Source organism: Pecten maximus, chromosome 2 (genome assembly GCF_902652985.1).
Source record: "Pecten maximus chromosome 2, xPecMax1.1, whole genome shotgun sequence".
NCBI classification, from domain to species: Eukaryota; Metazoa; Mollusca; class Bivalvia; order Pectinida; family Pectinidae; genus Pecten; species Pecten maximus.
Window position 1 is genome coordinate 31474195 of NC_047016.1, and position 24113 is coordinate 31498307.

Below are 24113 nucleotides of genomic sequence, written 5' to 3' on the forward strand. Positions count from 1 at the left end.
TTGAAATAACGAAATGTACTAAGGACAGATTGTATTGTCTTGCAGCTTGTGAGTCATGAATCAGGAGAGACAGAAATCCACACAGTAGCGAAGCAGTACAGAGAGCAGCAGACCCTGGAGAGTGACTTCCTGCCAAGTTATCTGAACCGCTTCTGATGCAACAAAATGGTACAGGACAGATTAGAGACTACTATTCACCAGTGAACTATTACAGCTTTACTGAAGACAAGAGAGGAGAGATATACCTTTCTAATAACCTCTCGCAGATCAGGTCATATTAATATTAAAACAGCCACAACTTTAGATCTGAGCGCCATTTTACGACTTTGAAAGGGGAATCTCACCATGTTCTATTTTGTAATGTAGTCTTGTGGTCTCATACACTGTTGTTGTGATGAAACATTGGTCATAAGTTATACATACGTGGCTCATAAAATCTAGAATCACAAATTATATTGTAGTAATAACAGAAAGTGGAATGTTGGCCCTACAAGATGTACATTACATTGTAGACAGAAGGCTTCTCTCTACTGAGTAGCCTACTCTCGGTGAGATGTAGTCAGGTCAAACAGGTGTCTCATTAGACAGGGTTCACAGTTCAGCACTTTATTTTTGTCGTGTAAGAGAAATAGATAAACAATAATTGAATTTGTGCCAATTGTATATTACACGACTTGTACATCTCCAAAAGCTGTTTTCATAAACGGTATGACTGTGTGAGCTCAAGTCATGAAAATGTTATAGACAGTAACTGTATTAGTTGTCAGTTTGTTTTTCCAAGAGAGTTTTCAGTTTAATAACTATGTATATTGTAAGGAGAAATGTTTGACTCTTTAGTAAGCATGACAGATAAAAAAAAACCTTGATCAGGAGAACAATTTATTTTATGAACCTGACCAAATGGCATCACTTTAGTCAATTATCATCTGAATGTGATTCATACAGTATCAGTGCTTTGGAAGAAATGTTCATTTTGATTTAATGAAATAAAGATGTATTTTGTTAATGTTGGCAAGGAGTTTTCACCATGCCCAGCATTTTGTCAATAGTCCGTCCACAAACCAAGTCGACAAGTGTTCAGAGGAACTATCTGTGATAAACTATTTATTTATAATTGTTCATATCATTATATAATATCAAAAATAAGATATGCTCATAATTCATCTGGCCTTCGCTATAAGAACAAAGTATCCTTGATACTGTAGAATGTGTAATGTGTTAGACTTAATAAGCATGGTGCCCTTACTAAAGTACAAAAGGGGACACACTTAATAAATAAAACAAAGAGTTATTACACATATCACGTGCATTAAGCAACCTTTTTATGGACTTGAATTAAATGTGACCATCCCCCAGAAAAATATGGATGTCCATTATCAGGGACATGTATGCTTATTGAGTCGACCACAGTATTATTAGCTGTATATGTGTGTTACGTGTTTCATAATATTGCACATCATTGTGATTATATTGTTATTTTTTGATAATATAATAATGTTGATTATGATTAAGTTTGTCTATTTTAATTACAATTACACTCATGTCGATAAACATCTAGAATCTCTCCAGTTGTTTCGGTCACATCGCCCCTATACATGTCTAGGTCACATCGCCCCTATACATGTCTAGGTCACATCGCCCCTATACATGTCTAAGTACAATTGTAGCATAGCAATAAATACAGATCCAGATATATTTTCAATTTGCTAATTACATCCATGTGTTTAAGTCTGTTAGGTTAATCTATTCAAAAATAATGAATTGTAACATCATTATCTCTTGACTAATGATCGTGATGTGACATTATGGTTGACTTAGTCCGACACTACCAGTCGAGATAGTGAGAAATTTTCCCTGTATTTACTAGGATAATTTACTCCCACTCAAAAGAGGACACAGACTTGTGAGTTTTTCCAGGGTAAATAACTATACTTTAGAAATCAAGGTAGATTATTTTATCAATAGTTCTTTTAGATTCTTGTATGTAAATGTACTTATTTTAGCACTTTTCTCGCTGAAAGAACTCCGCTAAATTAACGATTATTACAATTTCTGTAAATTGTTTCCTACGACAGCTATTTTGGGTACGTTGTTGCATCATTGCGGTAATATATTTAAATTAATTGATGCACTAAAATTTGAGTACACCAAATAAATAACTTTACAGTAATTTTCCTAAGTATGTGCTTGGCATTAAATCTGCATCTCTTGCTGTGTTGGCAGGAACTGGCTAGTGGTTGACATAATCACCAAGAACCATTTGATGAATGTAGGTTGGTTTCTCAGCAAAGAAAACTATTTATCATTTTTCTTTTTTTTTTCTTTTAATCATCTGGTCATTACTAGATGTGTTGATTTGGAATTTGTGTTGCTGTGATAGCAGTTCTGGTCGAGATCTTTACAAATGTTGGTAGAAGTATGAAAAGAGAATGAAATAAACAAAAAACAACATTGTCCTCAAATTCATTGAGAATGAATTATTTTTGTTTAGAAATTGTGTCATTTCTTATTAAAATTTGTAGGTGTAAAATATTTGTTGCAGAATGTGAGAGGTTGTCACAAATGATGAACTGTGAAGAAATTTATCAAAGAAACAGAATAAACCACCTAAAAGTCAATTTTAGAATTTGTTTATTTGTTTACACATATACATCTTTACAAATCCTTTTATAGAAATGTTACATACTACCATCATGAATCATTTTTTAAATTCTCATGATTGTAACTGCACCAATATTTCATTTTATGCTTTGTATAAATATCTCAAAATCTATTGTTACCTGACAAAATGATATAAAACAGTGATAAGAGTCCTATCATGTTATACATTACTACAATGACAGAGAAATACATCAACTATACACTACACAAATGTACCATACAATGTACACAGAAATAAACTTTACAATGTATATGCCCTTGTGAATGTTTTTATAAAATGAATTCCTAGAGTTGACGCAGTAGATAGCACTGTTGCCTCTCACCAAGATATTTGATTTTACTGTTCATACATGAAACGGTATGGGATCACAAGCAAAAAAAAGTTAATCAAGCTTTCTAATCTATACATAGAAAACATCTTTAAGACATTAATCCATTTTGTGTCATTGTTTGACTATAAAGAGAAGTGATGACTTTGATATCAGAACCCTGAGACACGAACTCATCTCGGGTGTTCACATTCTGTATGTGTTTGATTAAAATTATTTCAGAAAAGAAATCGGGATGGACAAATTTAATTATTTCAGAAAAGAAGTCTGGTTTGATAATTTTCTGTAGATAGAAAAATTGACTTTGATCTAGAAATTCAGAAACAAACACATCCAATGTATTGTGTTTACTTTTGATCTGAAAGCTTTTATCAAAATCCCTACAGAAGTGTTACTGGAGTACTGACATTGGTAACAACAGACTGCCAGTGGTGCCTATACGTCCACCCACAATGACCATCCAGAGTAAGGTTTTGTTTGTCCATAAATCTTCTCTCCCATCTTTTAACTGATCTATTTGGAACTTAAGTATTCTAGTGTTATCCAGAAATATACACAGTGTCTTTTTAAGACTTGGTGAAAAAGCATGATGTATAAGACTTGGCATAACCTGCCCGACCAAGAAAAAATATGCAGACTCTGAAAATTTTATTGTGAAAAATATAATTGTTTTTTTTTTTTTTTTAATGACTTGACCATTCCGGATAATAATGTCCAGAAGTTGCTGAATACTGATAAAAAAAAGTTCAGCACTACCTACCTACCCATATGTAAAACCCCCTGGTCGGGTTACAGCAAACCAAGATATTTTTAAAGATGGCCTAATGTATAGCGTAAGTGGCATTTTGATTGAAATATTTTTTTTACACTTCCATATATATTATGCATTTTAATACAAGATCTATTTACCTAATGACAACACAATGTGTCCTTTGGTTTCTCAATGACTGCTAGCTGTGCAACATAAAAAGATTTAATGTTTCTATGTCTTAAACACAAGAAAACCAGGTCAATGTTCTTTCATATGTGGTGCCATGCTGACATCTTTGGTAACAGTATGCCTGATACTTTGATTATAACCAATGATTTTAACTGGTAACTTAACAAACCTGTAACATTTTTTATAAATTAACGGAAATCTGAAAGTCTCAGTCGAAATTAAATCCACATACAGATAAAGTCCCTGATCTTAACCACTGGTATAAACTTTAAACTGTTACGTGTCACCATTTTCATCTTTAACTGGCTGTGACGTCGACTTGGCCACTCCAGAAAAGCCAGTGGTGGATGACCTTGACATGGAGGCCATATTATACATGTGGGCTTGTGCCCTCCGGACTGTTAACAGTGCCCTCTGCCTCATGTGCTGACTCTGGTAGGACTGATTGTTTAAACCACGACGTTCATTGCGGAACTTGTCATTAAGAACAACAAACCAGGAATCCTGAAATAGAATCAGAATTAAGATTGCAAAATATGTTCATTTACTTTTTGTGTCATACATTGTAAATTTCTAATATCTTAAATTTCACTGGTTTTAAAAAACAGACTGAACTCATTAGGTTTCAATACACTACATCCTATTGCACAACGATTCAGAGTTGTTCAGAGTGTGGCAGTGACATAGTCTTTCATCTGTATACCATGCAGGTATACACCAAGATATTTTTCTCATTTACAGACATTTAAGGATCCAGCTGTTTGTCGCACTTCCCATAAACAAACTTTGTACATGTCCCAAGTGGATGGATTTTTGGTTGACATACTATCTACTGTATCAGACAGAACTGGACAGTTTTTAAGGACATTGTTATGATGTACTGAGAAACTTACCGCAGGAGATATGTGACTGTCCTTTGATCGTACATTGAGTTTGGGGAAACTGCTTACGATGGCTTTAGCTACTTCCATCTTCTGCGTAGGGGTTGGATACCTTTAACATCAATTAGAAAGTCATTGTATTCACAATAATTGTTTAAGTTGTAACTACTGATTTAAAAAAAAATAAAAGTGAGAAAAAAACAACAGAAACCTGGTTAAAGTTTTATACAGAGATTCTACAATAAACAAACTCTGTATCAATTTAAATTTATGATAATTGAAATATTTCAGAATTTCTAAAATACATTTGTATGTCAACTACTGCCAGTTATTCATTTCAAATACAAAATTGTTTTAAAAAATTAGAAATTACATTTCAAACATCTAAGCATTTGATTGCCCACAACTCAGAATCAAAACAGGTAAATTCTTTTATACTGGGTTCCTGACGAAAGCATCTACTTTTTTGAAATAACTTCAAGTCAAGCTTCGTAAAGAATACATGTATCTAAGATATACTTACAGTCCAGTGTACTTGACAATTTCATTGAATACTGTATCAAGGAACTGCATTTTGGCGGGGCGTGTGATGATCCCAGAGTTGATCATATCTCGAGCCTTGTTTCCATATTTGAGTCTCTCCACAGGAAAAGGATCGGGGAAAACTTTGGTGCGCTGCATGATTCGAGATTGGACCTTTGGGTTAAGATTGTCGGAGCTCCCTCGCAGAGACTCAATGTACTGCCATTTTTTGTGTTTCCATGATTGTTCTGTATTTTCTGTAGCTTCTTGTCCATGCTCACCACCTAAAATTATCATATATATATATATATCATAGTATATAACAATATGTAACACTCTTTTTCTCCATAATGACCCTATATGATTCACTATAAATATAGATCTTAAATGAGCTTTCATTTCCATTGAAGTTTTACATAATTTATCTTACATTTTTTGAAAGCTTTCGCAAAAAAACTAAAGTTTCATAAACTCTCATATGGAATGAAAACTAATTTAATATAGTTTTTACCACATAACTCAGAAAACTACATTTTGACAGATTTTAAAGTCAAAGTGTGGAGGCTTAATCAAAGGGAGACAGCTATTTTGCTGTGATTTTCACAATCTATGATGTCACATTATTGTTTATAATATATGATTTCACAATCAATTTCTGACTGGCACAGACAATGGAAAACATTCCAGGGTATGTTACACTAGAGACATGCAAAAATATTACACGGGCAAACTCACCAGGAAATAGACCAACTTTGTGATGAATATGTATATTGGTTCAGCAGATTTGTCATATGGTATTATTATGGGAAAAAGAGTTAATACTATGAGATTGATATAGAAAAAAAATGATACATACTTTCCTGTGTGCTGTCATCACTTGCAGCAACCAAGGAAACCTGTTGTTCGGCTGATGGTGATGTCGACATGTACATAGATACAGGTACAGGATGACTGAGAGAAGTATGGTAGTCGCCAAACGTCATCAAATTAGACAAGTGACTTTGACCTTGTGCTGAAATATCTGAGCCTATGATATTCTGGGAAGTGATCTGATTATTGGAAACACTAGATGAGGACGAGTGGCGGGAACCTGTGGCAAAAGTCCTACCAAAGTCTGGCAGAGACTTCTGGTAAGTATGGCTGTCCGGAGGCGGATTAAACTCTTCAGAATCTTCATCCAAAATTTCTATTTTAATTGCAGTCATATCAACATCAGGAGAAATATTTTGCTGTTCAAACTGTGATTTAGAATGGGTTTCTGTTACAAAATTCCTATCGGTGGCTAACTTTGTGAAGCTACTGACAACATCATCATCCGTCAGGTGTAGATTTGTACCAGGGAATGGATTAGTAAAAGTAGATGTATTTTTATTAGAAAATTCCTGACCATTGTTCTGATGTTCTGAACCAGCACGACTGTCTGTGTTAGATCTCTGGTTATTGCCAGATGTGTTTCTCTCAGAGGTATAAGATAGAGAATGAGGTTTTGTTCCAGAGAAATAGTGATCAGAGCCTTTTGCAAATTCTGAATGTGAAACATGCTGTCGACCTAAAGAAACTCGAGAATCTTCCAATGATCGTCCACCACTGACAGATAGCACAGATGACATAGATCCTTGTGAAGTCTTGTCCACAGAGGAAACAGTTTGTCTTTGGAGATAGGACCCCTCAGAAGATGGCGTACGGGATTGATATGTCTGTGAGTCAGAATACTTTGACAAATCAACCACATTTGTTTCTCTTCTGGTTCGCTCTACCTCGTTAACATTAGAACCAACCCTACTGGCATTTTTGTTGTTGTCTTTCCCATGCTGTGGAGTGGAGCTGTATCGCTGTTGCTCCCTATAGCTAGAACTCCGTGAAATATCATCAACTGGAGTCTGATCCTTTGATGTTTGACCACTGGCAGCTTCTGTATCAAAATCCATGCCTAAATTCTTATTTCTTAGCCATTCTGGAGTTGTCACAGATTTGTTGTCTGTTGGAAAAAAAATTATTATAACAACATCATAAGTCATTGGTTTAATTAATTTGTGATGTTTTAATGTGAATTACACACTGTTTATTGTATGTCCTTCCTTTACATATTGTCATCTTCTATTTATATTTATTGAAAAATATGTGCATGATTTTTTCATGTATTTGAATTTATTCAAAGACACATATATCCATGTGCTATTATCTTTAATAATACATTTATACCCCTTCCCCCATTAATAAGGATATCTATATAGTATATATATATATATTTGTACCATATTTATCTGCAAATAAATCCCCTGCTCACAAAAAAGGCCTCTCTTTTTCATTTTTGTTGTATCATAAATCTTAATATAGTAAGCTTAGAGTGGTTCATAATAAGCCCTTCCTGAACATTAACACTATTTTTTCACATTAGGAAAGGGGGTTTATTTAGGATTAATACAATAAATCTATTAAATTAGCAATGTATTCAGGTTTGAGTAAAACAAGCCAGAAAAAATACAGATTAATTTTTTATATAAATCAGATTACTAAGTCTGGATTTGATGTAAATTAAAGTGATGTATGGTTGCAATTGACTGATACAATATTTAATACCTACCTAGCACCATTTTGCCGTAGACTTTGTACTCAGCAACTTTTATGTCCAGCCACATCACAAAGTGACTCTGTGTCCATGGGTTCATTACTTTTATTAGTTCCGAGAAGGAATGTTTCACTGTGCACAGGTCCATAACTGTGTAGTTTACGCATTTATCAATGCAATTCTTATGTTGTTTTTATTTTCTGAAAGAAAAAAATGTACTTGCATATCTTAGCAATATAAAGCAACATTCCAAACCTAGTTTACAGCAAGCATAGCCAAAAGATAACCAACTGCACAGCTTGAAGATCACATCTCATGTTCTGTCTATTTTAAAATCAGTAACATTTGATGATAAAATTGAAACTATTCAACCACTTAGCTTGTACACCTACATCCTCTCAAAGATTTGTGATGTGTAGAGCCCTGATAGTTGATAAAGACTTAATGTATTTGATGTACTGAAATTTCAGTGAGTAACAAATGCAAAATAGTGAAATATGGTATCATTGGAAACCAGGACTTGAAATCGGGACTTCTAAACTTTGGTCGTGCCTTGGTCTATCCCTGATGGATACACAGTACACAATGCCAGATTTTTATGTTACATAATCTCCACTTGATTTGTGATGACTTCAGTATCTGGAGTTCCCCTTGACTTACTAAACAAGTATATGGTTTGAAAAATTCTGGTGAACATTCATCTAATAGTAATATGTAGTTCTCTAGGCTAGTGGTTATCACTATGTCCTACCGACCGTGATCAGGTAGTGTGGCTACACAGGCCAGTGGGAATTTATCTTAGTCTGTTAGTCGCAATGAGGGATGCGTTACATTATGGGAAAGCCCATTATGTGATCATAATGATATGAGTGGTAATTTTACCCTTATGATATATTTAATCGGCATGAACTCCTCTCCAGTATGTGCATTTGCTTTGTAGGCCTACAGTACCGACGTTAAATAGAACGCGATGTGATGCTATGTGCATGATTGTAGCGCCATTTTTAGATATATCCTACTTAAAACAAACATTTTCCTTAGTGTATATTGTCATGATCTGTATGAGTATGTCGTAAAACCAAAACAAAGGGATACTTACAAGATAACACCTGTAAAACTGGAATAGTATTGAATGCCAAAATGTAAACAACTTTCACACCTTTCGACCGGAACTTATCTATTCATACTAAAACACGAAACCAAAGCGCGAGACAAATATTCCGGAATTTGCGCTGGGGATTTATATTTAGCATTTTGATACTTGTTATTTTCCCCACTCCGACAAAACACGCTGACTAATTAGCGATGAGACAAAATGTTACTACAAACAGTGTAACAACTAGTAACCAGATCTATTAGGCCTAATCTTAATTAATAACCTTTTAGTTATTTTAGTTTTTTTTTAAATGTGTGAGTTGTTTTATAAACATATAACAATGCAACAGCCTCCGGTAGAGCATATCAATAATGGGACGTTATAGACACAATCAGAACCCCTCGTCATTTTCTCCGAAACTACGTTCGTAGACGGAGGCGAGGTGTTCCGATTGGTTATAGACAGTGACCTGGATTAGAGAAGGGTCGGTTTAGACAAGTTATCATAATTATATAGACAGAGAATAATGCAAGATACTGCATTTTTCACCGCCATTGAGTAATTTAAAGAATAGGCAAATAATAGGATATTAGGTAGGTTACAGTGATGCAAAGATATTTTATATAAAATGTTGTCTGATTTCAAGACAAAGTTTAATTTTCTCATGTAGAATTAGTTGGAAAGTTGGAATTTTTTTTTTATTTGGTTGTTATGAGACTTAATAGTGGAAAAGGAGATTAAGGACTGTTCTAACGTGACTTACATGCTGAATACAAATTATAATATGTTACTTGAATTAATTAGACTGTGTCTTCAACTGATTTTTTATATTGCCGTTCCTGTTGTTGAAGATCTTTAAAAATGCCAGTAGCATCTCTGACCCACCTTAATTCTAGTTGCTAACAATTCCGGTTGTAGTATTTATTTGAATAGCAGACAGGGTTAAACTGACCAGGTTTGTTTTTTGCTTTTACTGGGTTTTTTAATGTCTCTGATAAAACACTTTCAGAGAATTTATCACTCATTGTGAGAAATACTTCTGGTGTGTGTTAAGTCTAGATTGTTTTTTAAACTAGTTTCTTGCTGTAACTTCTAGTTTTGAGAAATATTCCATTCCTATCCGTCCGTGTTCGATGCTTGTCGATATCCGGTGGTTCTATAGCCACAATCCAAGTTCTGAATTTGAGTACGTGGTTTGCTGTATTTGACCTGGATTTAATTGGACGGTTTCGTCAATGAATCTGAAGACTCTTACTCTCCGGAACACATGGTCTGTTATCCTTCTATTCTATGGCAATGCAAACCAAACTTCCCCAGAGACCGGGCCACGTGTAAATCCATATTTTTAATAAGTTTGTCCTCGTTTCGTCGACTTTGTGTTCGTTTTGCATGTTGGTTTTCTATGATTATTTTCGTTAAATACATATAACATAGCTGATTTTAGGAATGCATGGCTTGTCAAAGCATTGAAAATTAAGCAGCCCCTTTTCACCCGACCCGGCATTGTTGATTTCACTTTCAATACTTCCGAGCATATAATAAAAGGGATATCGTCTTCAGCATGACCTTCAACTTGAACATGAGTAAAAGCCATTCTTTTTCACAAAAGTAGCCAGTTGTCATCACAAGAACCTTCCTGCCAATTTCCTCGATTCAATGTCCGTTTTTTAATCAGAAGTATTTGTTGGATTGTTTTAACATATTTGATCCCCGTGACCGCAAATATGGGTTACGGTCATTTCGCAAATTTTTCATGCGTCATCTCGGGAATCTAAAAGAAATCTATACCTTGATTCTTTCAAAAGTCATTTGAATGTTTTAATATATTTTGCCCTTGTGACTTTGAATGTGGGTAAGGGTTATTTCTTTTCACAAACTTAGTCAGCCTGCATTTCAGGAACCTGCAAGCCAAATGCACGTATCATGATTTTTGTGTTAATCAGAAGCTGTTTCAGACAAATGTGCCCCTTGTAACCTTGAATATAGGTCAAGGTCATTTCTTTTCACAAAATTTGTCAGGCATCATCCAAGGAGCTGACAAACCAAATATCACGATATATTATCGAGTGTTTTAACAAATTTGACTTCCATGACCTTGAACAAAGTCAATGTCGTTTAGTTTTGCAAACTTTATCAGGTGTCAGCCCAAGAATCAACCTACCAATTATCATGATTCCAGGCTCCCAGTTTTCAGCAAAAAGAATTTGTCCGTGTGTTTCAACATATCTGATCCCTGTGACCAAGAACATGGATCAAGGTCGTTCATTTCACAAATTTTTTTAGGCGCCATCCCAGGAACCCATCAACCACATATCGATTCCAGGTTTTCTGATTATTGGATTGAGTGTTTTAATTTCGACCCGTTGTCTTGAATATAGACAAAGGCTATTTATTATCGTTCACTTACTTTGTTGTCTCCACCCCAGAAGCCCATTTCACAAATATAATTTTAGGCCTTTTGGATTTTAATCAGTCTTTCTTCAAAGGGAAAGTTGATACCGTACCGACGATGGACCCTGTACGCCGGTATACTCGTGTGCACTTTGTGCAGGTCTACAATGTTCTTTTCTAAGTCATTCTCGCCTGAATCATCACTTACTAATGATTACTTTTCAATGGTCATCTCTCATGGTTGAAATTGCCAAAACTTCAGTACATGTCAGTACAAAACTTCAGGACCTATCGAAGTACGACACTTCAGTACCTGTCAAAGTACAAAACTTCAGTACCTGTCGAAGTACGAAACTTCAGTACCTGTGAAAGTACAAAACTTCAGTACCTGTCAAAGTACAAAACTTCAATACCTGTCAAAGTACAACAATTAGTACCTGTGAAAGTACAAAACTTCAGTATCTGTCAAAGTACAAAACTTCAGTATACCTGACAAAGTACAAAACTTCAGTATCTGTCAAAGTACAAAACTTCAGTATCTGTCAACGTACAAAACTTCACTACCTGTCAAAAGTACAAAACTTCAGTACCTGTCAAAGTACAAAACTTCAGTATCTGTCAACGTACAAAACTTCACTACCTGTCAAAGTACAAAAAAACTCAGTACCTGTCAAAGTACAAAACTTCAGTATCTGACAAAGTACATAACTTCAGTATACCTGACAAAGTACAAAACTTCAGTACCTGTCAAAGTACAAAACTTCAGTATACCTGACAAAGTACAAAATATCAGTATAGCTGACAAAGTACAAAACTTCAGAACCTGACAAAGTCTCACAAAACCTAAAGAGACTTAAACAATTATCGTAAAATGTTAATTGTACATATGAAGACATTCAAGCCAAGAATTTAGAAGAAATGCATTTGAAGTTCAAAAGTCTCAGATTTTTCTTATTTCATTTTAGTTCACAGGTGTCTATAGGCAATACATAACCAAGTTGACTGAATACCACAGTACAAGCATTTCTTTGAAATATATCCATACACAGGCAAAATGACTCATAGGTGTCAACCTTCCCGGATTACGCGGGAAGTGCCCGGAAAATCAATTAAATTTCCCCTAAATCCCGATTTGGTACAGTTCCCGAATCGGGGTTAAATTTCTCCCGGATTTGAGCAGTCTTCCCTCATAAAACCCCGGAAATCTCAGACACTTCGACCCTAATCTGATTATGTAATCAAAACAACCCCACCACCTGTGTAGCTGCCCTGGCCTGGGGCTTGGTGAGAGAGGGTCTGTCACCACTCATCGTGCATGCCTGCCGACCTGTGTATACATTACAACTGTATTTGGCTTCATTTGACATGGTCAGTTAATTTTGTGATTACAACCAGGATACATCACTTCAAGAACAAACACTGATAATATCTGCCAACAAGATTTACTCACATGAAAGCTAATAATGCCTTTCTTAATCGTAGCTGTTAGTACCAGCGCTTGTAGTGCCGCCATCTTTAATTGGTCAATACTAATATAAAGTCGTAAACTGCCACAAAAATCCGGATTTCAGTTTGGGTCAGAAAAAAATAAAAAGACTTTTTAAGAAGTTTGTTTTATGTAATAATAGAACTACTAGTAAAACAAAAAGAAATAAATTACCGTGTAATTATTATTTGAGAAAGGAAGGGAGATAATTTGATACATTTAGTAATATTTCAGAACAAAATAATGAAAAAAAAAAAAAAAAATCAGGAGATAAGTAGTTGCTTTGTATACTGGTTGCAAATTTCAAGTGACTACATCATTAATAATATGATTCACTAAATACAGTTCCTTTCTATGAAATTTCTGAAAACATTTTTTTTTTAAATTGTTTTTTTTCTTCTATTTTTTTTTTTATTATCATTATTCTTTAAAATTAACCATTGTTGTCAAATTTAAATATCAAACTGTAGCCCGAGGTAATTTACACCTGCACAAGCCCATGAGGAACATCACCTAAAAAAATGTCGCGATTTTTTTCACGCACTTTCTCCCTCATTTTAGATGTGGAATGAGGGAGATCTCCCTCATTGGAGGTTTCAGAGGTTGACATGTATGAAATGTCTTCACCCATATCAGTCTGTCGGTTTGAGTCGTAAAATGTATGGGAGAATGTAAATTAAACAAAACCAGACAATGATTTAATCCAAGGCAGTTTTTATTCAACAGATCATCAACAACTGTAAACGTTTATATCATTAACATATAAATAAGTATAAAGTGTAAAACGTAACAAATTATCATGATATACTACATGTTATCACAGATTCAACAGCTGAATACATTTCCAGTCTGCATTGATAATGAGGTAATATAATAGACTTATAACAAATCCTTTAGATGATACTTCTGTATGTAAAACATTATCAGTTGTTGATGTATACTGAGCAGTCATACATTGATAATATACAACTGAGAAAGCAATGCATCATTTCCTATTACAAAAATATGTACAAAAATACACGCGGAAAAGTTCTTGATTGGCACATCAGCTTCTACGGAATCACTCACTGGCAGCAAAATCCTGTATAAAAATCTATCAAAAACAAATTACAAGTCATCACAGTGAAGATCAGACTCAGAGTCTACCATATAATGTAGTCAGGATACTTTCAAAACCACAAACTCGTGGAATAAAATGACAATTTTGAACTCATGATTCTCTCCAAACATGCTGGCTGCAATTTTAGGAATGATATGGAAAACTTCAGAATTCTCCTGTCAAAATATTACTGTGAAACTCCCAATACAGCAAATACACCAAGAGATAATAGAGTCATGTGTTTATCATGGTGAAAGCATTCTCAGGACTGGACAGTTCTCGTTACAATCAAACATCAAAACCTGTTAAGTCAACTTTTCTAAATCAGAAAACAAGTAAACAAGGAATGCAAATTTGAATGCGACATTTAAGGAAATAAATAACTGCGACAGTACAGACCTTCTGAGGGGACTGATGACAGTACAAACCTATAGTCCTCTGTGTCATACCAGTGGGGGACTGATGGAGTACAAACCTATAGTCCTCTGTGGTGGTACCAGTGGGGGACTGATGGAGTACAAACCTATAGTCCTCTGTGGTGGTACCAGTGGGGGGACTGATGGAGTACAAACCTATAGTCCTCTGTGGTGGTACCGGTGGGGGACTGATGGAGTACAAACCTATAATCCTTTGTGGTGGTACCTGTGGGGGACTGATGGAGTACAAACCTATAGTCCTCTGTGGTGGTACCAGTGGGGGACTGATGGAGTACAAACCTATAGTCCTCTGTGGTGGTACCAGTGGGGGACTGATGGAGTACAAACCTATAGTCCTCTGTGGTGGTACCAGTGGGGGACTGATGGAGTACAAACCTATAGTCCTCTGTGGTGGTACCAGTGGGGGACTGATGGAGTACAAACCTATAATCCTTTGTGGTGGTACCTGTGGGGGACTGATGGAGTACAAACCTATAGTCCTCTGTGGTGGTACCAGTGGGGGACTGATGGAGTACAAACCTACAGTCCTCTGTGGTGATACCAGTGGGGGACTGATGGAGTACAAACCTATAGTCCTCTGTGGTGGTACCAGTGGGGGACTGATGGAGTACAAACCTATAGTCCTCTGTGGTGACACCAATGGGGAACTGATGGAGTACAAACCTATAGTCCTCTGTGGTGGTACCAGTGGGGTACTGATGGAGTACAAACCTATATTCCTCTGTGGTGGTACCAGTGGCGACTGATGGAGTACAAACCTATAATCCTCTGTGTCATACCGGTGGGGGACTGATGGAGTACTGTTGTGGGACTGAGTACACACCTAGTCTTCAGTGGTAGTGCCAGTCTGGGACTAACAGCAAACATGCTTGTATACTAGCTAACTGCATTACTGAACAATGAACACAACACATTTACATTCAACGTAAACCAAATCAAACAGACATCCATGGAACCAATCAACAGCTATTATAAAGAAATATTCTTTGAAAAAGTCATTATGACTTTCTCTTGCTTAAAACCACATCTAGCCCTATTTCCCATCAGCATAGTAAGAACACCATATTGACGGACATGTTTAACATGGTTTTGAAAGTAAAATGACTACAAAAACACTGTCAGGTAGAAAAAAGTATTGCATTTAGTTATTATTGCACAATATACAAAGTGTTAGACGCAAGAAATACTGTTTATACCCAACAACTGTTGATATTGTATTACAAAACAGCCGATCACACAGGGTTATTTCCATGAGAGTCCTAATTTTGTTTATTTTTAAGGAGAGCACAAAGTCCCCAAAAAATAGAAAATGCAATCAATTTTTAACTTCTGGTGAAAACTGACGAAATCTGAACTGTTAGGGGAAAAAAAAAATCCAAGGACCTCGTACAAATGTACACCAATCTTCTCATTTGTCGATTTTGTCATTAAAGAGCTACATACACATAGACGTTCATTTGTACTTCATCCATTACACAATAACAGTAAATATACAAAATCAAACCAACATGTTTGTGTATCAACATTACATACTATATACAGTAGTTACAATGTACCTCGTGTGAATGTCAAGTTCGTTCTTTTACATGTCATGCTAAAGTCACGTTAAGTGTAGCTTTCTCTTTATTATATCAATAATTACACAAGAAAATAAACTGTTTCCAAAGACCTGTTCACTTTGATTGACAACCCTTTCCCCAACCTGAGTAAACAGAATTGATTTACTTTGTCCCACAGAAACTCCTCCTTTCAGCTCTCCTTCCCCAACAAGAGTACTTTTAGATTTATTCTGTCCAACATCAAGACTTCTAAAAATTTCAACTCTCCCATCCAAATAGGATTCATCTCATGAATTTCATGCCATAGTAACAGTTCTATCAATCTTGCCCTCTCCCCAAAAATTAAGAGTTCTCACAGATCTAAAACAAACGTTCCTTTTCAATCTTTACCACAACCTCTATGTGACATGAAAAGACAGAGGGCCCCTTAGCCGTGACAGAGCATGGACAATCATTACTTTCAGTAACAAGACAGAGGGCCCCTTAGCCGTGACAGAGCATGGACAATCATTACTTTCAGTAACGGCAAAAAACAGACTTACATTCTCTACAAACTTATACCACAGCTGATCACTATGAGTATCAGCATATTGGTTTGTACTGTAAGGCCATTTTATAGATGTGATGTAACATGGCTGTTCATACCCAATATAACGTATCACATTTGTAACAGTAATGTGAGACGAGCAGATCATCAACATGTAAGCCAGATAAAAGTTAAGGCTGTATCCTACATCTTGTTGTATGTCAACACATGCTATAAACGTACTGACATAAGCATACATAATTGCCCTTTCTCTCTCCGGTATTCTAATTACCATGAACACAATGTTAACTTATTATATACTGGCTTTATTCAACATTCCTGAAGACCAAACTGTACATTGGAGGGTCTGATGGCACTGTATTTTTCCTTGCATGCCGAGCCCGGCCACACAAGATCCTTCTGTTCCGTCATAGGACCTCGGTTGCTGATTCAGCTGTCAGAAGTTATGTTCACCTGCTTTCTGTCCCGTCCAGCTTGGTTTGTCTTCCTATGGCTAATTTTCTGGTCTTCTGTATCAGTGTACATAACAGTCCCCAAGAATGGTTGAATATGCCCAGTATACATCAAGAGGACAGAGTGTTCAAAGATTCTATAAAGTTCAGTGATATTCACTTCATGAATAGTGTCAATGATTATTTATTTGTGAAGTCAGTCAAGTGTTACAGTCTTCACATAGGAACAAATGTGATCATGCCATTCCATTAAAGATTCTTCGATCAGTTCAACCAAGAGGCATCTGGGTTATACTCACCGACCAGAAAGTCTTTACTCTTGCTTATTTTACCCACAAAAACTTAAATCTCACTTTTAACTTCAATTCATTCTTTGTTTGTTATTTCAAAGTTACACTCACTTAACTTTCCTTAAACTCACCTCTGACTTATCCTATAACTTAACTTTTTAACTTTTCATAAATTCTCTGATATATCCTTGTATTTAACTCACCTTTAACTTTCCGCACCTAGTCAAATTATGTCTTCAGATAGTGAACCAATCAAAAATGGAAGATTCAATCGTGCAATAGTTAACTCACCTGTTAAAAATGTTAAAATTTTGTACAGGCAGGTAATATGAGAACCAGGTTAACAAGCATACTGGGCATTGTTAAAGTAATACAAGCCCCCACTAGGAATTATAACAGTGACCTTGACTCAAAAACACAGAAAATCAAACTTGTCAAGAGATATCATGGTCCTTGATCATTTTGTGAAGTTTTATCAAAATCCCTTCAGTAATGAAGCCTCTAGAGTGCTGATAACAATCTCTAGTTTTATGTAAGAAACCTATATTTCCCCAGTTTCACCGGTAGGGGACTAGTAAGATTACACAGGTGACATTGAATTATCTTCACACCTTACCGTTATATCGCAAACATCACTAGTTTGACCTTTCTCTCACTAAAATACTGTACCTATTCTAACATAATACTTCAACCAGTCCCTCAATGCAGGTATCTATAAGATATACTTACCACAGCAGGCCCTCAAGAACAGATTTAATTTTACTGTATAAGTAACACTAGTAAGCAGTGTCAAAGTAGCAATCCAAATTCACGAAGGTCAAAGATTAAAGTTACATGTATCTTTAAACATTGACAATATAATGAAGAAAACTGTAATTCACAGGTGAACAAAATGTTGTTACAAAATGATTAAATGTGAAAATCCCTGAGTAAGTACAAGATGTATCACATAAAGCACCATTTTCAACATGGGATACACTTATTTGTATAATTGCCATGTTTAAATACAACTTATATAAAGTGGTCGTGTACACTTGCACACGTCAATATGGCACAAATATTGAAAGTTTGTATAACATTGATGAACTGATTCTTATTCAACTAAAAGTGTGAGAATATTGCTCAAATCTTACTTCTGTTAACGAGTTTTACAAACATGGAGATGAAATATACAGTACAAATTTTACCAAGTCTCCACCTACGTCAGTAGATTTTCGTTAAATCAAGATAAGAAAGTGATTAAATGGTATATAATACATTACACAATGTCTCTTACAACATTCGCTGTTTAAAAAAAAAGTCTTATAACTTCTGTTTTAAGCTTAATGTCCAAACCATTTCTACCACTAGGTAGAGTCGAGTCAGGACTAAACTCACAATCACACACCAAGAACTGGATTTTTCCTTCAAGTCTGACCCAGTACCAAACTTCAATAGTCAACATACTGTTCTATATCATACTCTTTCTTTACTAAAGGCCTGGTTTATAAATTTGTAAGATTCCAGAAGTGGTTTGAGGAGAAAAATCTAAAATCTAAGGTAAGATTTAGTGACACAAAGTAAGCTAGTACTCTGAACAGTGTTAAGTTTGTGTATTATTATTTATAACCAACAAAAATATATTTCTGTGTTTTCTATATGATAAAATTTTACACATATACAGATATTATGACTAGGAAATCAGTAACTTACTACATGTATTAACTCAGTGTCTAGACACAAGCTGTAAACCAAAAACTTCTGAATGATGAAACATGTTCAGAAAAAAATTGTTTTGATCCAAATATATATACACATGTATAAAGAACTCCTACACAAACATTTATATATGATATAAGATTGAAAATTCAGCAATTTAATTATTTTCTGCCTGACTCATTACAATTCCCAACCACAACCTATGTATCGTCTGGAATATAAATCAGATTCAACAGGACCAAATGACAAATTTTTAAACACAAATTTTGTCATGGTTGACCTAACATCTTTTGAAGGTGTTACTTGCTGTATTACTTAGATATTCATTTCTATCCCTTACACACAACTTCATAGGACTGAGGCAGAAACATAGAGAACCCATCTTACACAAAACCTGGGAACTGGAGGTTCATAGGACTGAGGCAGAAACATAGGGTATCCATCTTACACAACACAAAACCTGGGAACTGGAGGTTCATAGGACTGAGGGGGAAACATAGGGAATCCATCTTGCACAAAACCTGGTAACTGGTGACTTGCAGGACTGAGGGGTTGACATATAAAGTCTAAAATCAAGCACAGAAAACACAGAAATTTATATCTCTAACCCTCTCCCCCTCCCTTACCCACACCAAAAACAAAAAAATATACCTGGTACACACAATAAACCCTGCCTGTTCAGAGTACTATCTTACAGAACATAATGTAACCAGGCTGTAGTAATTCCTGTATCAAGTCTCTTAGGTTGCCTTTAATAAAAGTAAACATTGTAAAACGATTAGATGAAATGTTGAGGGGCATCTATATAGCTGTAGTTTTTATCTCTGAAAAAGATGTGTACACAGTGTATATGATTAGTCATATGGGGGGGGGGGGGGGAAAGTTACTACATTCAGATCTCAAATTTGAAAAAGACACTACATTCATACCTCAAATTTGGACAAACACAATGTCAGTGTCTAGGGTTCCCTTCACAAAAATTATCAAAACTAAATCAATTGTTAAACCTGTGAAATGCTAGCTAGCCTTTTCAAAAATGGGACCAGCCCATCTCAAACTATTGACTAATTTAAATATTGAATAAGACCAAAATATCTGGAGAATAATCTCTCCTTAAAATGCTTTTTGCATTTTTGATTCATAAATGCGATTCCATGTGACCTTCGATAAACTCTAGATTATGATCAAGTCTCAACTGACTTGCTAATTATTGAAGATAATTTGCAGACAACTAATCTTTTGAATTAACATGAAAATAAATCCATTACAACTGCAGCCAAAGAAATACTACAGCTTGAGTACATTAATATTTGTTGTACAATCTTAACACACAGATACTGTAAAAATCTCTTCCACATTGAGCAATCGATTTTATACAATGATGTAATTTCATGGAGAGAAATAATACATAAGAATACTGAAATATGTTACGGAAAGAGCGAATGGCCTGAATGAGATCATGAGAAAAGGATTTTCATCCTACAGTATCTGTACACAGTAGATATCACAAACATGTTGGTTTGATTCTGCACAAGAATGCAGAATATCAAGATTAAATTTGTAACAATGACAAAAATAAACATTCATGTCAACTATATGGGGTTACATGAACACATTTTGTAAATGTAAAAAAATAAATATTCAAATAAATAATAAGAAATAACAAACAACTGTAAAAGTTATATCAAAACTATATATGCCAAAACTCGGCATATATACACAAAAATACAATTCTGCATTCTTAAAATATATACATGTTATGTGTAATTAAAATGTATTTCATTAAAAAACAATTTCATACAAAACAAGGACTTGTCATCATTGAATTTTATTAGACATTGTACCCAATACATTTCTTGTGATAGACTGACGGATATCAAAAAAAAAAGTTCTGATGTAAAGGGTAAATATATGTACATCAAAGTCAGTCAGTGAGTTTTAAACCACTGGGTAATCTACTCCAAAGAAATTTTGGATACAAGTCGCTAAACTAATGCTCTGTACAGGCTGAAAAAATAAACACTCACTGGACGCTGGAGAAAACAGTTACAACTGTGTACCTATTTGTGTGTAAGACCCGAGTTTCAGTGCAATATATATAGTAGTGTTGTGATAACTGTTCATCAGGCTCTGTGTTGGCACTTTGTACCAGTTCCCACTTCCAGCGAATCACTTGTCCAAATACACATCTTAAAAACCTGAGGGGACATGGTTGATATTACTATTAAGATCTAGGTAGGAAACAAAGACAATCATTTAATTCTTTAACAAATGCATCTGTTGTTTTAAACTCCTAAACAAGGCAAATGCACAAAAGGTCTGCGAGTGGAGAAATTGGTCAAAATTAATTACCTATAAAAGGAAAATTAAAAATCTTGAATAGTTATCTCTTGCTTTTAAAATTATCTACATTCATATAACTTGGAACTTAGGTGTGGAAGACTGCCAGCTCTGAAAAATAAATGACCAAGAATAATGTTTATACCTGGTATTTGAATTAATATAGGTAATTCATAGTGTTACATTATGTATGGTCTATAGGTAATGGGTAAGCTGGAGTTGTATCAGGGCCAATCTCTGTGTGGTGGATCATTATACATCTACATCATTAAGATGACTTACTGTAATTTGTTATCTTTAGTTAATGGAATTAACTGTGCTTCAAGTGTGGATGGTGAAAGTACAGCACTTCATGATCAGCTCTCATTAAAATTTTAAAATATTTACTAGTTGATGAAAAAGTCTTTAAATTTTTTTTTAAAAATCCACAAAACCCTTTGTCTTCCCAATAAATATACTGATGAAAAATTAGAGGAACCAAACTTTTCACAATATGTATACAGTCTACAGTATGTCTAAGTACTTGAAAGTCAAATTATATTTACTACCCAATTGTAAACATGGGTCAACCAAAAAAAGTCTATTCTAACCTCAGCTGAGAAATATCCATGCAAATTTTAATAGTTTATGAATATCACAAGTCTATACAATTTTTTCCAAGTATTTACAACCTTCTCAGTTTAGAATCTGATAAATTTAAATCTATCTAAAGGTATCTGTCATAAGATTAAGTCATTCAAATTCGTTATAAAACCACTAAAATAAAAAAAAATAAAAAAATAATCTTGTCCAGTAGTACAAAGATAACTGTCAACAGGAATGTGATGGGATATCTACTGATATGGAAGGGCAGCCTTCCAGATTTATCCAGCAATAAGCTCATGTCTAATAATAAGCCCATCCACGATCTATTTCTGTTCAGTAAACTACGACCAATGATTCTGTAGTAAGTCCAACCTCTTACTGAGTCACAGGTTACATGTATGTCCTCTGGGCCATGGGCTTATTGCAGGATAAATATGGTGCATGCATCCATTATACAAAATTTTGAATTTAAAGTAAAACAGGGTTTGAATCAACATCCAGTTAACAAGGTTCTAATATTCTGATATGGAGAACAGAGCTAGCAAATCTTCCACAATACTAATAAAACTTTGAGTCAACAATAAGACTTAGTGTTTTACTTTGCTGGACAGTGCATGTATAAACAACTTTAATTTCAAGTTTTTAATATTGGTAGGTATCAGATCTGGTCTCTCTAAAAAATTACACCTTGTTTTATATGATCAGAGCACCAGGCGGACAGAAGTTGAATCTTAATAATCTCGCGTAATACTGTAAAAGTGAAGTCTAAGAATGTTTTGATAATCTACAAGGCAAAAGGGGATGTAAGGGTACGAAAGTGATCATTGTATGGAAAGGATTAAATTCTTCAACATCAAAGAAAATAAAAGATTAGAATGGGAAATATGATTATGATGCCCTATACAAAATGGAAATATCTCTGGGACTAGTAATGGAATAACTAGAGAAAATCAACTCACAATAAAATTCATAAAATTCTTATGAAGAATGAAATTATTGATTGGGATATGACTTCCTAAAGATGTCTGCTCACCACAGACATATAAAGTTCAATATCATCTCTGATGTCCTAAAGTGTTCTTATCCTAGCATCTATTTTCCTATCTTAAAGTAATGTTTTGGGCATCTACACAATCTAAAGCCTGTTAACGATGTCATCTAGCACATCACTGAACAAATCCAGGATTAATTGGATTAGATAATCTGGCCCAACATTGGTCTGATCTGATCCTGCACTAATTGGATCATATAACCCGATCCAGCATTTGTCTTGATTTGATCCGGCACTAATTAAATTAGATAACCTGATCCAGCATTCGTCTGATTTGATCCGGCACTAACTGGATTACATAATCTGATCCAACATTGGTCTGCTATGAAATTATCCTTCCTTGCCAAACTGCCATTTTCCTCTTTTCCACTTTTTCCCTAAGTAACATCTTTTCTTTGCTAAATTGCAATTTTAGTCCCCGTTGTGCATTTCAGATTGATGAACTCTGGGCCATTAGATGATGACTTCACTGATCTTGGACCTTTGATATGGAAAGATTTAAAGTTGATCTGACAGGTTGATGCTGCACACAAGTGGCTTTCACTCAATTCTTATTGTCTTGGATAACTCAAAATTGTCTTGGATGCCTCAAAATTGAGTAAAACTCAGTAACAGAAGCTGTACCATTCTTGACGCCAAATCAAGTGAACGTTGTGTTGTATGGTGATTATTTCCAAGCTTGAATCCTTTTTAAACAGTGTAATGAAAAGTTTTGGGATGAATACAAATTCACAAGCATGTTGATATTGGCTGTTAAGAAAACTGCTTTCAATATTGTCCGACAATACCAGGAACAGCCAGCAATTTTGTATTCTCCAGCAGTTGATAACCCAGAACACAGCATACTCGGAAAAGTCCACAAAGATTTTCTTTTTGTTAATTGATATCCTTTGATTTGACATACTAGGGTACAAACGCATTTTCTTTCAAACGCATGCCACGCGGATCCACTGTAGGTTTCTTTTGGACCACATGCAGGGACATGGTCCAGCAGTGTCATGAAAGTGTAAATAGATGCTCTCTGAAAACCTGGAATGTCTCTCACAAACTCCATGTTGATTATAGCTATTAATGTCTAATGGACAGCTTTGACAATCCCCAGGTTTTGGCTAGACTGAGCTGGTTATTGTCTATTAACCAGATCACAACTGCTATAATCCTCAATGGATACTGGCTGAGA

The 24113-nt window shown here is 35.0% G+C and overlaps 3 protein-coding genes across 7 annotated transcripts in view; 2 read left to right on the forward strand and 1 right to left on the reverse strand.

The window, feature by feature from the left end:
• LOC117321781 (WD repeat-containing protein 60-like) overlaps positions 1 to 2616 on the forward strand; it is a 33183-nt gene extending 30567 nt beyond the window's left edge. For 4 of the 5 annotated variants that reach the window (XM_033876341.1, XM_033876343.1, XM_033876342.1 and 1 more), the window contains one exon: positions 46 to 2616. In XM_033876341.1, the coding sequence (XP_033732232.1) occupies positions 46 to 156 (111 nt within the window). In that variant the 3' untranslated portion in view covers positions 157 to 2616. The remainder of the gene's footprint in view (positions 1 to 45) is intronic. The other variant, XR_004531408.1, reaches the window with a different exon arrangement.
• Positions 2323 to 9080, reverse strand: LOC117321783. The gene is made up of 6 exons (XM_033876345.1): positions 9002 to 9080; positions 7918 to 8102; positions 6190 to 7311; positions 5335 to 5617; positions 4824 to 4923; positions 2323 to 4434 (listed from the first exon to the last, which is right to left on the reverse strand). The coding sequence occupies exons 2-6, from the start codon at positions 8048 to 8050 to the stop codon at positions 4207 to 4209; spliced, it is 1866 nt and encodes a 621-aa protein (XP_033732236.1). The 5' UTR covers positions 8051 to 8102; positions 9002 to 9080; the 3' UTR covers positions 2323 to 4206.
• Positions 9081 to 14533: 5453 nt separating this feature from the next.
• On the forward strand, positions 14534 to 15157 carry LOC117342450 (keratin-associated protein 5-3-like). Its single transcript, XM_033904613.1, has one exon. It carries the CDS (start codon positions 14534 to 14536, stop codon positions 15155 to 15157), a length of 624 nt encoding a protein of 207 aa, XP_033760504.1.
• The last annotated feature ends 8956 nt before the right edge of the window (positions 15158 to 24113 follow it).